The sequence below is a fragment of the Lissotriton vulgaris genome, chromosome 9 (assembly GCF_964263255.1).
Source record: "Lissotriton vulgaris chromosome 9, aLisVul1.2, whole genome shotgun sequence".
NCBI lineage: Eukaryota > Metazoa > Chordata > Amphibia > Caudata > Salamandridae > Lissotriton > Lissotriton vulgaris.
This window is the reverse complement of record NC_141697.1, coordinates 885,364,304-885,379,712: the sequence shown is the minus strand read 5'-3', so window position 1 is coordinate 885,379,712 and position 15,409 is coordinate 885,364,304. Positions and strand designations below refer to the sequence as shown.

At 43.8% G+C, this 15,409-nt stretch overlaps 1 protein-coding gene across 2 annotated transcripts in view; it reads left to right on the top strand.

The window, feature by feature from the left end:
• LOC147692434 (protein FAM98A-like) overlaps positions 1-15,409 on the top strand; it is a 116,903-nt gene that overhangs the window by 6,947 nt on the left and 94,547 nt on the right. For both annotated transcript variants that reach the window (XM_086938639.1, XM_086938640.1), the window contains exon 2: positions 6,559-6,707. In XM_086938639.1, coding sequence (XP_086794765.1) covers positions 6,559-6,707 — 149 coding nt within the window. The remainder of the gene's footprint in view (positions 1-6,558; positions 6,708-15,409) is intronic.

Below are 15,409 nucleotides of genomic sequence, written 5' to 3'. Positions count from 1 at the left end.
TATCACTTGTAATCACTCTCGGAATGCCTTCCCTTAAGAACGCGTTGGTAAGAAAGGAAATGACCGCACCGGTGTCCATCTTCTCACAGACTTCTACCTCTGGCCACTTGGAGTATCTGTCAACTAGGGCGATCACATATTTGGGTGTCCCCCAAGAATCCAGTACAGGTCCCAAAATGTTGACAGCCAATTCTTCCCTGGGGTTGTTGGGTGTGAGGAACGCACCCATTGGGGGTCGTAGCATGGTCAGTGATTTGTCTGCATTGGCACACTGCATGCATGCTCTAACGTACCTCTCCACGGAGGTGTCGATGGCTGGCCACCAGTACAACTCCTTCACTCTCTTCTTTAGTTTCACAATCCCCAGGTGGCCTTCGTGTGTTATGCTGAGGATGCGGTCCACCAACTCTCGCGGAGGGACGACTTTGCCGCCTCTCAACAGAAAAATGGTGTTGTAGCTAATGGGCAGTTTGTTGCGTACTACCCAATATTTTCTGAGTTTGTCTCTTAGGTGCCTCTTCTCGGGCCATCCGCGTGTCACACATATTTTCACTTGCGACAGTACAGAATCCTTGTCATAGGCTGTCTCCCAATCCTGGTCGCTGATGATGTCCTCCTGGTCTGTCGTAAAAGCCACACTATTCGTCCCATTCACTGCAGATCGGTGCTCCTTCCCAGGCCGCTGAACGGCTGAGATAATCCGCCACCTTATTCCTGTGTCCTGGCAGGTACTCTACGTCGTAGACAAAATCCAAGAGTCTGAGTGTCATCTTAGCGACGAGCAGAGCAGCTGTGGCATTACCACTGGACGAGAGAACCTTCAGCAGAGGTTTATGGTCCGTCTGGAGTGTGAATCAGGAACTCCAGAGGTATTGATGAAATTTTTCCATTGCTCAAACGGACGCCAGCATTTCCTTTTCGATGACGCTGAATTTCTCCTCCAATGGAACGTGAGGCAAACCCTATGGTGGTCTCCGTACCGTCCACGGAGCGTTGAGACATGACCGCCCCCAATCCTTTGTGTCACTAGCGTCAGTGGTCAATATGCTGGGAGCTGAGTCGTCAAAGCCTTGTAGGGAATGGAATCGCAAATGTCCTTTTTGATTTTCTCGAATTCCACATCAGACTCCGATGTCCATAGGAACTTGTTCTTTTCCTTCAATAGTTGGCCCAAGCTGTGTGTTTTCGTGGCAAAATTTCGAACAAACTTGCTGTAGAATTCCGCTAATCCCAGAAAGGAGCGGACAGCATCCTTGTTACCTGGCGTGGGTGCAGACATGATGGCTTCAATGTTTGCCTTCCTGGGAGAGATTCCTTTGTCGCTGATCTCGTGCCCTAAGTATGTGACAGTGTGTAGGCCAAACCTGCACTTCTCCAATTCCGCCGTAAGGCCATTTGCCGCCAATTTCCGTAGCACCGTTCTCAGTTTGTCGTCATGTTCAGCTTTGGTCTTACCCATGACGAGTTTGTCGTCTTGGAAATATAAGACGCTGCTGAGATCCTTGAATAACCTGTGCATACGTTTTTGAAATACTGTCTCGGCGGAAGCAAGGCCGGATCACCAAATGGCAATTGCTGGAATCGGTAGCAGCCGAATGGGGTGATGAAGGAGGTTAGCTTCCTGCTTGAGGGGTGAAGCGTTATTTGGTGATACACTGCTGTGAGGTCGATTGCTGAAAACCATTTGATTCCCATGGTCTGGGCTAACAATTAGTTGATTCTCGGCAGCGGGAAGTTGTCCGCGACTATGATCTTGTTCAATTCCCTGAGGTCTATGCAAAGGCATACTTTGCCACTTGATTTCCATGCTACGACCAGGGGTGCCAACCACTCTGCACTCTCAATGGACTCTATGATGCCATTATCTTCCAGGTGCTGCAATTCCAGCTGCACCGCCTCCCTACAGTTGAAGGGAATATTCCGGACTTTAAGGCTGAGTGGTACTGCTCCATCCTTCAGCATTATCTTGGACAGTTTCCCTATGGTCTGGCCGAAGACTTCAGGAAATTCGTATTGCCACCGGGATCCTTCCGGCAGGGAAAGGTCACTCGTCATTAGTACTTGAGTTTCTCCACTGGGGTTGAGTTGAATGCCTAAGGTCCCTTGGTAAGCCCACCTGACTACAGAAGGCCCCTTTTCGGCAACGTACAACTTGCCCTTTGTTTATCTCCCTTTGAAGTCGAACTTAAGTCGTCTAAACCCACCCATGGGTATTTTCTCTCCTGTGAAGGTGACTGGGTGTATGTCGGTGGGGTGCAGGCGACTCCCTACTGTGGTGGCAAAGTCCCTTTCCCAGATATCCCTTTGTATGATAGTGTACAGGGACCCTGAATCTGCTACCATAGAAATCTACAAACCCCCCTAATGGTCAACATGCAGGAGGGTTTTTTTCCGGCTGGTACAATCAACGCCCATCACATGGTCTTCAATATAAAGAATACAATCATTGTCCCCACCCTGCCCATCTTCTAAGTCTGATTCAGACATGACACATTTTACAGTAGAGTTGCTGGGTTTACAAATGCAGACTTTGCCGAAGTGGCCTACCAGCCCACAATATGAACATTGACATGAAATGCAGGGTATCTTTTGTCCTATGCCATGTGAGACTGGCTACCGCATCTATAGCAACTGCCTTTCGTGTGGCTGGGATGTCTGATGGGCCCGGCTCGCTTGTGCATGGGTTTCTTACTCTACTTGTGCCTGGTGCTGTGGTTGGGCTTGTCATTGGAACCCTGTTTGCCGCTCACCATGCACACTGTGGGCTTACGGTCACTCTCCTGCTCAGCTGCCGCAGCACAGCATTAGGGCAGTTCGGCTATTTGACGATCGCTATGATGTCATTCAGGGGTGCTTCCCCGATGACCCATAATTTTGCCTGTACTCTAGTGTGCACTGTATGCATGATAATCTGATCACGCACAAATTCGTTGTGGAGGTGGCCACATTTGCAATTCAGTGCTAGTTTTTTCAGCGCTGCTACATAGTCTTACAGTGTTTCAGTATTGGTTTGCTTGCTTCTGTTGGAAAAAATTGTATCTGTCTATGGCAGTGCAAATACCTGGTTGATAATGGCAATCTAAACCGTCTAAGGCATGCCGGAACACGCCCGTGTCCTCCGCTTTCCTTGTTTTCTTTACCATGCTTTCGTAGAACCTTAACTCTTCAGGGCTCAGATTGTGCAGTAGTATTCTCTTTTTACTTTGCTAGAGAAATCTTCCTCCCCTTCATCATCAGGGAGGTAAAGAGACTAAGAGTACGTTGGCATTTGGCTAATGTTGTTTGTACCAGCTTCAAATACCGTCTTCGAAGGCATGCAAGGATCTTGGGATCTAAAGTCCTTAAAGACTTCCCATACAATGTTCTACTGAGTTAGCATGAACACCTGGCCCCTTGTTCCTTAACATTAATGTAGCACCTTCCACAGACAGTTGATGCTGCTCAGGAAAAAATTAGAAATACAGTAACTTTTGGCATACAAGGTATTTATGCAAAACAAAATGATGCCATACTTATACACATTGTGCATGGATTTGGGGTGGCATATTGTTGGACTTGGCCCTACTTGTAGGAACTGATTCAGGATTCCCGGGCAATTTGTGTACTATGCTCAAACAGTAACAAGACATTTTTTTTCAACGGGTGTCTTGGAGCTTAAGGCTGCTGTTGAACCCCCAAATTGAACACCAAGTGCATTTGTTTAGCATGTGATCTGCTGGGCTGTGAACTCTGACCGTTGAAGGTTTATTCCGAGAGGTAGTATCTTAGAACTTAATTAAAGTATTCCATACCAATCAATAAATCATTGTTCAGCCAGTGCGTGATTTAAGAAAATAAAGTATTTTAATCTGGCATACAACCATTACTATTCAGGAAATAGTAGAGGGCCAAAGGAAAGAAAAAGTACACACAATATACAGGGGTCTTTTGAAGGGAATGAACTACCATTAAACTCGAAGCAATCAACAAGTTCTAATCAGTGTATGGCATAACATCAGTGAGTATTATATTTAGACCCTCCCCTGTGCTGTAGAGCACATTATTCTGGCCCTGGGGCTGCTATAAGGTAATTAATATTGAGATTGTTAGAAGTTACACGGTGATGAAGCTACAGGTGTAGCAGCTTAGGGAAGTTGTCTCCTTGGCAGTTATGGTTTTGTACAGTACTTTGACTAATCGCGGGCTAATGGGCCTCTTCTCTGTTTGGGGGGCTGAGTTGGTGCACTGCTCCTGCTGATGTGCATGCCATGTAATGGCTAAGAGACCAGAGGTACTGATCGCCCCTTCTCTGCTGCCTTTCTCAGCAGTCTCTGTTGCAGATGTTGGGCACCTATCTTCTGAGTGAAGAGGTGGGGCTGCACAAACCAAGCTGTGCCGAAGGCGCACTCACTTGTGCTTGATGAAATGATAGTAATTGCTGCAGTGACCCTGGTGAATGGTCTTCCATGGAAAAACAGTGAATGCATTTGCACTGGTCTCTAGGACAAAGCCATCAGAGGTGCTTTGGCTTCGTGTGAGGTAACTACCGAATACTCCCACATCTTTGTAACACCAAGTTAAAGTGCTTCTGGCTATACTGAAAAACTCGGAGTGCACTGGCTAGTCTCAGGATTATATTCAGGGAAGTCTGCTGAACTTGACCTACTAATTGCTTACACTCTTATAATATTGGATTATGTGACATGGTGAATGTTGTTAGAAGTTGATTCTCGCTGATAGTAACCTGGGTTTTCACTGGCACAGGAGGAATATGAAAATGTTGAATGTCAGGCTTGTTAAGTGTTATCTTAAGTAAAGATAAAACGGGAGCTGGAGACATCATAAAAGATGCACATGAAAAGGAGATACTTGGACCCTGTTGGTTCCAAGAAGTATGTATATGAAAACACCGCACTGATGCCAGTAGGTGAAGGGAGAGGCTATGGAATCTAATTTGGTTTCTGTCTAGAGAGAAGCTGATATTAGACTGGAAGTAATAGTGTCAAGTATGTCTCCCCAGATGAAGTGATATGAAGCATAAACACTGAATCATTTGTGGCCTGCACTGCATATCCCCTCTTATAAACTTAACTGTATGTCTCCCAAAACATGGTGTTAGGCAACATTTTGCTCGGGACAGAGGCAAATGGAGCCCTAAAAGGGTTGAACCAGCCTTCTCTGTCATGTTCACTGAAAAAGAAATGGCCACGTTCTGATATAGAGGTAGCCTGATACTCTAACGAGTCGGGAACAGATGCTGCGTATCCCACAATGAATGTAGATACCAAACTGTGTTGTGCTTTTCTTTTCTGCTGCTTATCAGTTCTGTCAGATGTTAACACCTTAGAGATGTTGCTGATCCATTTACTCAAATAAGAGAATATATTTTGTCTCGGACCACAGACTTGAGCCTGTTCCTCTGACTTGTTGGAATGGACGGTCAATGTAGCTGGAGTGGTATGTACGATTTTGGTGATGATGCAGTGTAGCAAAAGCTGATACCCTGGTGGAATATGACTCTTGCTGCACCTAGGGTGTCCACCATGGACCATCACTCTGATGTTAGTGCATGTCAGTACTTTCTTGCGCATGTCACTATTAAGTCTTCGAGGCATCTCAGTCCCACTTCTAATATGGTCTCATAGTTCCAGGTCATGCCCTAGTGCTAGGCTGTGTGGACACCTTAAAGCTAGACCTGATGTTGGGCTGTGTGCAAACTATGGAAAGATCCAAGATATTGTAGGAGGTTCATGTTTGATCTTCTAACGAGATGGCGCCTCTGAAGAGAACCAGTAATTCCAATCCAGAGCCTCTGAAAAAAGGAGACTACTTGGTCTCATCTTCTTTTGTTTCTTAACTGCTGAACTTAAGCAAGTCCCAGGGGGTGACTATGAAAGCTGTCTATCCACCAACCAAGTCTATTCTGAAGAATCTGCAATTACAGGGAATCTTGCGAGTGGGCTGAAGAAAACTTTCATTTTACTTTGAAACTCGTGACGTGCTGCATCTGTGGGTACTGTGAAAGGAAGAAGGTGAGTGGGGCAAGACCAATATGCCAATATATTCCACGAGCACCCATTGAAAAGAATGAGTGCGGTTACTCGCATCTCTTGTTGAACAGGGATCAGATACCTTGCAATGGAAGCCCACGACGGGCCAAGAGTGGGGATTTTATAAGGCTGCAAATGTTCTCAGACATATAATTGTTAAAATCATTTACTTTGCATAAAATGTGCGCCTCTTCTTCCTTTTTTTGTATGGATATCACAGGAATCTAAAGGAAGAAGGACTGGATTACAAGTTCATTACATGGGCTGGTGTGAAAAGCTTGATACTCCTAATATTGATAATCTTTTTACAGGATCCACCACAAACAAAACTATTTGTGCTTGGAACCCATCTCTTTTTTACCACCATCAGAAGAAGTTAAGGTTTAGCTGCCCCTGCTACAATTCTATCTTTTAATCCGCACTCTACATACACATTCCTGCAGTGAGACAATCACAACTGTCATGGCCCTCGCATGTGGTCATCCAGTGTTTACCATATGTTTTTTCTTACTCCCATGTTTCCCTAAAGATACAAAGGACCACTTTTGGAGGAGGCTGACCTTCATGGAGCAGTGACGCTCGGAGCCGCATGCCAGGACTTTGCCAGTTTGTGTGTATGGCTAATATCGGAGATGAAAGCGGTTTGTCTGCTGGAGGAAGATGTCAGTCCAACTATTGGTGAGAATGGACAAAAGACATTTGTTTTTCTGAATTTTTATAAATAGCCTGCCATCTACTCACTTCCTAAATACCACACAATACTACCTCAAAAACAATACAAGCGACTCCATATTTTAATACAATTAACTTTTCCTTCTAGGCCTACATAAAGTCTAAATTACTAAACATCAGGGGATGTATGAGGAAAATAGTAAACAATGACTAATAGAGAGCAAGATATGAAGAAGAAAGTGATATTTGGTGCAGTTATAGTGCATGAGAGACATATTGCATGGCAGTGTCATCCATGATTAAGTGACCTGAAGCATCAAGACTGCATTATTTGTGACCTGCCCTGCAGATTTCTTACTTTACACTCATTCAGCTGTATGACTGAAGTAGGGTCGTAGGTGACATTTGGGTCAGGACCTGAGCCAAAAGATTCAGATCCATAAATAGGGCCTTTTCTGTAATGTTGACTGAAAAACAAATCACACCGTGATTAGAGGTAGTCTGGTGCTTACTACTGAAAAGGACACAGTGATTGGTGATGTGGAGTGAAAGCAGTTCAGCTTGTGAAAGTGATGATTTAGCGATGGTTACTGTGGTAGTTGGAACAATCAATGTTGGATACATTGTAAAGTGGGAAGGCACTTCTTCAGTTGAGACAGTGGTGGTAAATTTAGGGTAGAGCACAGAAGGATGATTTGTTTAGAATTATATAAAGTTTTTTGTAGGTTTCCACATGAGAGAGCCTTCTGGTGGTGCTTTAGCCCTGGTGGCATATCGTTCTTAGGCCTTCACTATCTTCCATCACTGTTTCTTAGATTTGTTCCCCCTGTCCTCAGAAGAGTCTGGCGAAAATAGACTGGACGAGGTAAATATGTTTTGTAGTCTAAGGTTGATGAAGGATAGTAGTGTCCAGCTAATGCCCTCTGAATGGTGAATTGTCTTTCTTCTGCAAGGGAGAATGCTTGGTCATTGTTTTTTGTTTATGGGGGCTATTTGTGAGATTATTATTTTTATTGTGGACCCTCTTGCTTTTATGTAAATTAGATTTTTGCTACATTAGAGAAATTCATAACCCTACTAATATCACTTGTTTTAAAAAAAAATCTAAATCTTGGTCTGCATAGCTAGGGTAGACAGGTCAGAGTTCACAATCAATTATTTATACTTAGTTACAAAGGGTGTCCAATTTATAAATTTGTGGTGTTCTTTTGGGATTTCCCCGCTGTTCATATTGACGGTACAGTGTGCAAGTAGGCTGAATTTGTTTGTTCCTATTACATCCAGAGCAGAAGGGACCCTTGTGATGGCAGGGAAATATTTGAGAATTCCTCTAGTTTTGGTGTCTGGGAAATACCTGCCTTCCTCGTGCGAAACTATAAACAGCTTGCACACTTTCTTTCTGCCCCAGGTCCATTCTCTGTCAGATCTCGCTTCACTAGAGGGCCTATTGGGTTTTCAGAATATAAAGACTGCAGACTAGGATTAGTATGGATGTGATCTTGAAGCCGAGCTGCCGATTTAGATACCTGGAGTTCTGGGTACTAATTTTAGATTTGGCTTTTGACTAAAATAATGTAATTCTGAGCAGAACACGTAATTTCCAAGTGCCTAAAATTGTAAAGTATGTGAAATGGAATTGTAAATATGTGAAATGTGTAATAGAAATATGTAAACTCCCTATTTGATATCCATTACCTCACAACCAGATTTGCTCTGCCTAAATAAAATACTTTATGTACAGATATTACCTGTATCTGAGTTCTAGTCCTGTTTATCCCAAGTCCATTTAAATATGCTGAAGTTGGGCAAACTAATCATGTTGTCTTTTGCACCTACACAATCTGAGGGTAGAGTGCATTCAATGCCTTAAAGAGGTAGTATAAAGAGGACCAAGAGGAGTACCACTGAACTAGTAGACCAGGCTAGATCAGTATCAATAATTCCCACTCTGCAGATATGTCCTGGACCAGCGACTCAAATCATCATCTTGCAGCCCTTCATGAATCTCTGACTTGAGGTTAGCTTTGCAGTAGGGCACCAATGGACATTCAGCGGCGAGAAATGGAAATATGAGCCAGACTGTATGATTAAATCAGAGCCACTAGTTAAGAGAGCTTGACCAGTTTTACTGGTTTTAACCGGCTACACTTTCTACTACCAGCTGAGAAAGTTCCTTGTTTCTATTTATGAGCTAAGTAAGTTGCTGCAAGGAACCCTTTGTATAGTTTAGCTCTCAATGAGTCAGGCTGTTTTCTTCAGTGCAAGCCATGTCAAAAATGTGGAGATGTACTTTTTTTTAAAGTGAACCAGTTGTCAGTCTTGCATGCCTTTGTGCGACTAGTGTAGTTTTTTTTTGTCTATGTAACTAACAGAAGCCCATTTCCAAGATGGGACCGCAATCAGATTGCAAACGTTTAAAACACTTTTAGGATTTAGATGGTTTTTTGCTGGAATCCTCCGTTGAGTTTTGTACCTCATAACTCCCCAAAATCAAATTTTGCATTATTGAATACGTTTCAGATTTTCAGTCTCTTTTTACAACTATTGCTTTTTTGCTGTTTACCTGCATCCTGATATTTTTTTCATATTCTCTCATACGTTCCTGCATATTTAAGCCTGTTATCCTTGATCCATTTCCACAAGTATTCCCATTTTTTAGGTCTCGCTGAACCAACGCGCATGCGTTGTTCTGCGAGAATATAGTATGGCTTTAAAAAATGCTCCCAAAGTCTGCAGATCGGACACAGTGCATGTGCGCCTGGCGCGCACACCATTTGTCCGCCTGCAGGCTTTGGGAGCAATTTTGCAGCCACTTTGATGTTCTCAGTGAGCTGCGCGGCCACTGAGAACATCAAAGTGGCCGCGAAATGCTCACCATTTGTCACCCCCTCCCTTCCTGCTGGCATTCCCCCCTCCCTTCTCGCCCAGTCCTTATTTCCCTTGTTATTACCGTATTTATTCCTGGGAGTGCGGGCCTAGATCCTTCCTGTCAGAGTAAACAGCTGTAAAAACTGCTGGCAAAGCATATCAATCGCTTGTAATTTAGACTTGCTGGCGTGAAATATGTTTATCCGCAAACCACGTGTGAGATCATCTAGCGGGAGCACCGCTGGCCTTCCTGGTTTCATCATTATCAGTGTGATTAAAGATATTGCATGGATGGTAAGGACACGGGTAAAAGCCCAGGTCGGCTCCATTTGCCCATAAAGTAAACCTCAGATATGTTTTTGATGCAAGTGGAAAATGACAATTCTTCCTTTTGAGAAGGTGTGTTTCTTGAACCCATTCTACGCTTGAGTTGTTTATCACGCTTTATTGAAATTTCTGTTTTTGCCCAAGTTAAAAATAATCTTTAATGATTATATTGATCTTTATTCCCACCAAGAATGTTCTCCTTTGTGAAGAGGCAAGGGATCTTGCAGGCACTAATTGTCGATTAGGACTAACGGGCCACAAAAGCAAAGCTAGGAGCTGCCTTAGAAGCCTGCTTTCTTTTGTTGTGATGTGACTTTTGGGGTGGGGGGTCAGAGACACTGGATCCAAACCGGTGCAGACGGGCCCTTGCGACATTTGCACCAAACTTTTGGACTGTTGGTTATGAGGGTCAGTTACTTAAGCTGAGTTCAATGCCCCACCTGCTTTAATCTCATTTATGTAGTGCCCCCAGTCTCCACCACGGGTAGTTACGTGACTCAAAACTAGATATGTGTTGAGTGAGGGCAGAGCGAGCAGGCACGAAAAAACCACCAGACTCCCTGGGCTGCCAACCCTGCTCGCACTTGCTTCCCCCACAGCGGACATATTCGATTGCTTCCTTTATTAGTGTTTTCTTTGAGTCAGTAACCCTTTCCCATTCATGTTTGATGTCTGGAAAATAGTGAGGGTAATGGTTTTGTTAATGTGAAATTCGCTTGTTAAACAGAAACCTCTCACAACGCGTAATAAATTAAGCTTGGACGCGAGTGTTAAAAAAAGAGTTTCCCATCGCCCATTTTCAGGCAGCATCACTTTGTCAAAAGTCAAGTCACTGTTTTAAATGCTCGCAGGAAGAAAATACGTTTAGTTTTCGGGTGGAGCTGTTAGTTCTAGACATAAACTAGCAGTGTGCATGTTGAGGGCTTTTAATTCTATAATTTGGGGAATTTTATTATCCTGGCTCCCGCAGACGTGCGTGCAAAACATACATCGGAGGTAGGTTAACTTGTTATTTATTATTAGGTCTATGATGTGTCTTTTTTTCAAATTTAGTTAAAAAGTAAATTATTTTGTAAACAGTTACGTATGTTTTTGTAACCTGTTATAAAGTATTAGCCAGTTCACATAGGAGAATTCGAAATCAGCAGAGCCAAGTGAAGCAGGCTAATGTTTGTGACTTGGTTCATCTTTCAATGTCCTTTTTGTCGTGCAGGTAAGGAGACCTAACAGTGGAACCTTCTCAAAGTCAGCACCTAACATAAAGTAGCACCAGATGATGATTGATACCCCTACTGAGTTCACAGGGGTTCGTGTGCACACTGAATAGCACCCACTGTAACAATGCTTGTTCCCTAGGGAACTGAATCAATTAAACATAACAGCACAGGTGCACCACAGCATTTAACATGAGACAAATCAATATAGTATGCAATTCCAATAAGTCACTGAGATAGCAGTTCCTCGATTTGATTTCTTTATTTCAATAGAAAAATGAAGCACTATACAGCCGACGCGTTTCGTTCCCGAAAGGGACTTCTTCAGGGCTTCCAATAGTAGAAAGAGACTCCAGGTGAAGATGAAAAACGAAGATCTAAAAGTGTAGCACTGCAATGACGGAAAGGCTTGTCTCACCATGTTAATGACAAGTGGTCCAATAGCCGTCTAGTATCTAATATATCCGCTGGTTTCAGAGGTTTTAAAATGTATGGGTCCAAACAGATGGAGCTGCACGTGATAATAGATCTATCTGTTATCCATTTCAGATGTGCGATCCCATAGCGCGTAGTCAATCATAAAGGGTAATTATATAGGTTCAATGCCCAAATCGTAATTTATTAGTAACGACCGGCAGTGTCAAAATCCACCCAGCAGCGACCGCGATGAGTCCTCCGGCAGTGAGTCCTTTTTGTCGTGGTCTGGCCTATCAAGCCACCTTTAAACACTTCGATATGTCCAGACCCAATTTCAAAAGGAAGGAATTCATCTAATGTGCAGCAGGGCAGCGAGAATGCGTCTTAGCTGCTTGGGAAGTCTGACGGAATGTTTCAAAGGAGTTGTTCTCGAAAGACAAGTTTATTTTTAATGCGTGTAGGTTGTGAAGACGTACCATTTCCTCCCTTTCGAAAGTAATCTCCTTTTAACGCATTGAGCAGCTGCGGAGAAACGTGCACAAGAACTTGCCTGTTTAAGAACGTAACTTTAAAATGAATGTAGGAACATATGCTGGAATCAGACTGGGGTGTTCTGTGTTTTTAGGAGGAAACATATCTGGAACTTTTTGTGGTGATTTACAATCTAAAACAATTGCATAGTTGAGTAATGATTTAAAGACAAAGGCCCTTATAAATAGAAAAAGTTGGGAACGGATATTAAAGTCAGAGAGTAAAAATGGCAAAGTCGCTGTTGAATTAAAAAAACAACATGTTAACTAAATACACACTGAATCATGAAAAATATAGCGAATGTAACAATACACACATTCAACTACCAATTATCCATCGATCGCTTATAGGTAGACTTTTTTCATTACAGATGAAGAATGCGATTAGAAAACAGGTAACAGTATCCTCGTTTCGTCACTTTTAAGTAGATGTTTTGATATTTTAAATCATTCTTGTAGGCGAATTTACAAGGAAGAAGGAAATCAGACTAAAAAACGAATGGTATAGATGGGCCTTTGCTAGAGGAAGTCTATCGGAATTATTTATTTAGTATAATTTATGGGAATTCTGTAAGTTCTGATGAAATACTGCATATGGGACCAGTGTTTCCTGTTCTGCCTTAGTTTGTTTCCTAGTGTTCACAAGTTCTGAAGTGTGTATGTATGTATGTATGTATGTATGTGTGTATATATATATATATATGTATATATAGATAGATAGATAGATAGATATTCGGCAAGGCCAACTCAGCCTTCTAATCATCCGAGAATACCTACTTTTAAATCGGGTATTAGTGGTACCCGTTATTTACAAAAAAGAAAGCGGAACTGTGGTTTGAAATAGTATATACAACGCACTTTGCTGTTATCACATGTGGATGAAACATAACATACCTATTGTTTGGATTTAAATAATAATGCTTGTTCACCTTCTGAGGAGCCCTTGATAAAAGTATTTTGGGGAATGCCAGGGTCCTGCAAGTGGTTTGTACAAGCCACACTAGCTCCAAGAGGAGTTTGCTGACTCAAATACAAGTGTGTGGGCCACTTGTTATATTTCAAGATGTTTGGTTAGAGTGAAAAATCATAATCCAGAGATGTCAATGGACTGAAGGAAAACTGCCCGATGTATTCCAACAAGCAGTGTAAGCTAGCGCACGGAGGTAAAAGAAATACTCCTGAAAGGTTTAACCGTGTGTGCAGAACGTTCCTATGATGATGGTTGCGTGACTCCGTCACTGATAATGGATGTGGCCCATGCGTACTTTACGTTGCGTCGGTCCCGACTGCTCAGATCAGACTGCAGCAGACAGGCCGATCCAATGGCCGTTGTGTACTTCCAGTGTCCCAAGACGCCCACCCCATGGGTGTTTCAGAAGGCTGCCCCAGACAACAACAGCGTCCGCAACCTATTATGACAGCTCTGTGCTACCCGGCCCGGGCCGCATTTAAGTTTGGTCAATAAGCACACGGATCCCCTAGGACTCAGCAGATTGTTGCACTGGTGTACTTAACACACTTTATCTAATACACAAAATGAAGGAGTGAGAAGGGAGCGCTCGGTTCTCTCATCCTCAGCCCCACTTTGTTAACCGGTGCTCTCAGCGTTGGTGATTCACATGTGTATAAACCAGAGCGACGTTGAAACGCCAAAGGAATGCTTATATTTACTAGTTTTATGGAACCTGAGTTTTAGCATATAACTGAAGAAGGACTTTTCAGGGGCAGGTGGTCAGGCTCGGACATGTTCAGTAAACTCAATTGCTTTGGACAGAGAGAAAGTGTGATCTTAACAGCAATACAATATAACGAGGGCTTCATAGTTCAATCGTATAGGTAAGGTCTGAAATGGGTAAGATCGTCAAATCTCTAAACTAGGATGTCCAACCTAACAAATTAGAGCATGTGTCAGTGACAAAATAGGCAAAAAAGCAGAGCGAGAAAGCGGATATTCGTAAACGTGGGAGCGCCCCCCCCACCTCCACATTCCTATTCATTTCGAACAAACAGACAACCGATTCCACTGGACTATTTTGCGCACGCGAGGCTTTCCTTTCATGACGGGTGTCAATAAAAACATTGATGTAGAAACCTCTCAATGGTTGCTGAAAGTCGAGCGCTATCCGGTCAACCGCACACAGTCCAACGGAATGGTTATCTTCGACTAACGAGACACTGGATGGCAGACAGACCCGCAGTGGACAGAACGAAGGACTTTTGGTTGCCATGTGAAATCTGTGCACCTAACACAGTCAGTAAACCAACAGCTTTCGGCGTGATGACTTTTTGTGGGGTAAAATATACAAAACCAAGGTGGGGTGGGTGAAGAAATTATGGGGATGGAGCGAAACTTTTACAATGGGCCTCTTGTTATAATAAACGAGCAGCAATAGATCTACTGCCCCTTCCCCCAGACACAGAGAAGGGGGGACTAACTGCGCGACAAAAGCCAGGCCAGCATTGTTTTATTTTCTTGCCATTATTTTCCCACCATTTGCCTTATAATGCAGCTCCTATGCCTCGCGAGAGTGTTTCTTAGGTCTCGGCCTGATCCAGCGCATGCGCTGGTCTCGGCTGAGACATTTAGTAACTCTGAGAAATGCTACTTTGCCGAAGATCAGCTTGCTAGAACGCGCACAAGAGCGCTCGCGCATGCGCCTAATAGCAAGCTGGTGACCGGCAAGATCGCGCTCTTTAATTTCCTCTTTAATTTCAAATGTCGCTGCATTGTTTACTCTATCATGCGCCCACAACTCGCGTCTCCAGCCGCGATTATTTTCACTTTCGCGGCGCAGCGATGTAATGCCGTGCATATGTTTAAGCGGCCAATGCTTGTTTTATTTACGCTGTGCGCCTGCTACAGAACTTTTACAGTGCAATACAGTGATACTCACTCTGCCCCTCGCCAGTGATGTCTTGGGGATAACTAGTATTGCCTAAAGGTAAGGTTGCCTAGTCCTGTACACGCTCTGCCATTTGCCGCTAATTAGACATGTTGATAAGCAGTTTACAAGAAGGCTTGTTTTCGCTAGGACCACATTCCTGTGACACGAGAAGCTATGGTAAAGGCAGAAAGGTTCAGCAATGATCTAAACCACCGCTCAGTGGCCCCCAGTCCCCCAAATCCGCCCCCCCCCACCCCGCAATTAATAACCCCCACTGCTGTTTTGAAAACCAGGAGGAATCAGCCTGCTTAAGCCTTGACCATGAAGCACACAGACTATGGGGCGAGCCAGTGGAGGCGCGAGCCTGGCCGGGCCTGAGGTCTGCTCTGACTCAGCCTGTGGTCCCATGGGACTGACTGCTGAGCCAAATTCAGCCGTTCCGGCATCCCTGTCCTCGGGAGCTCGCC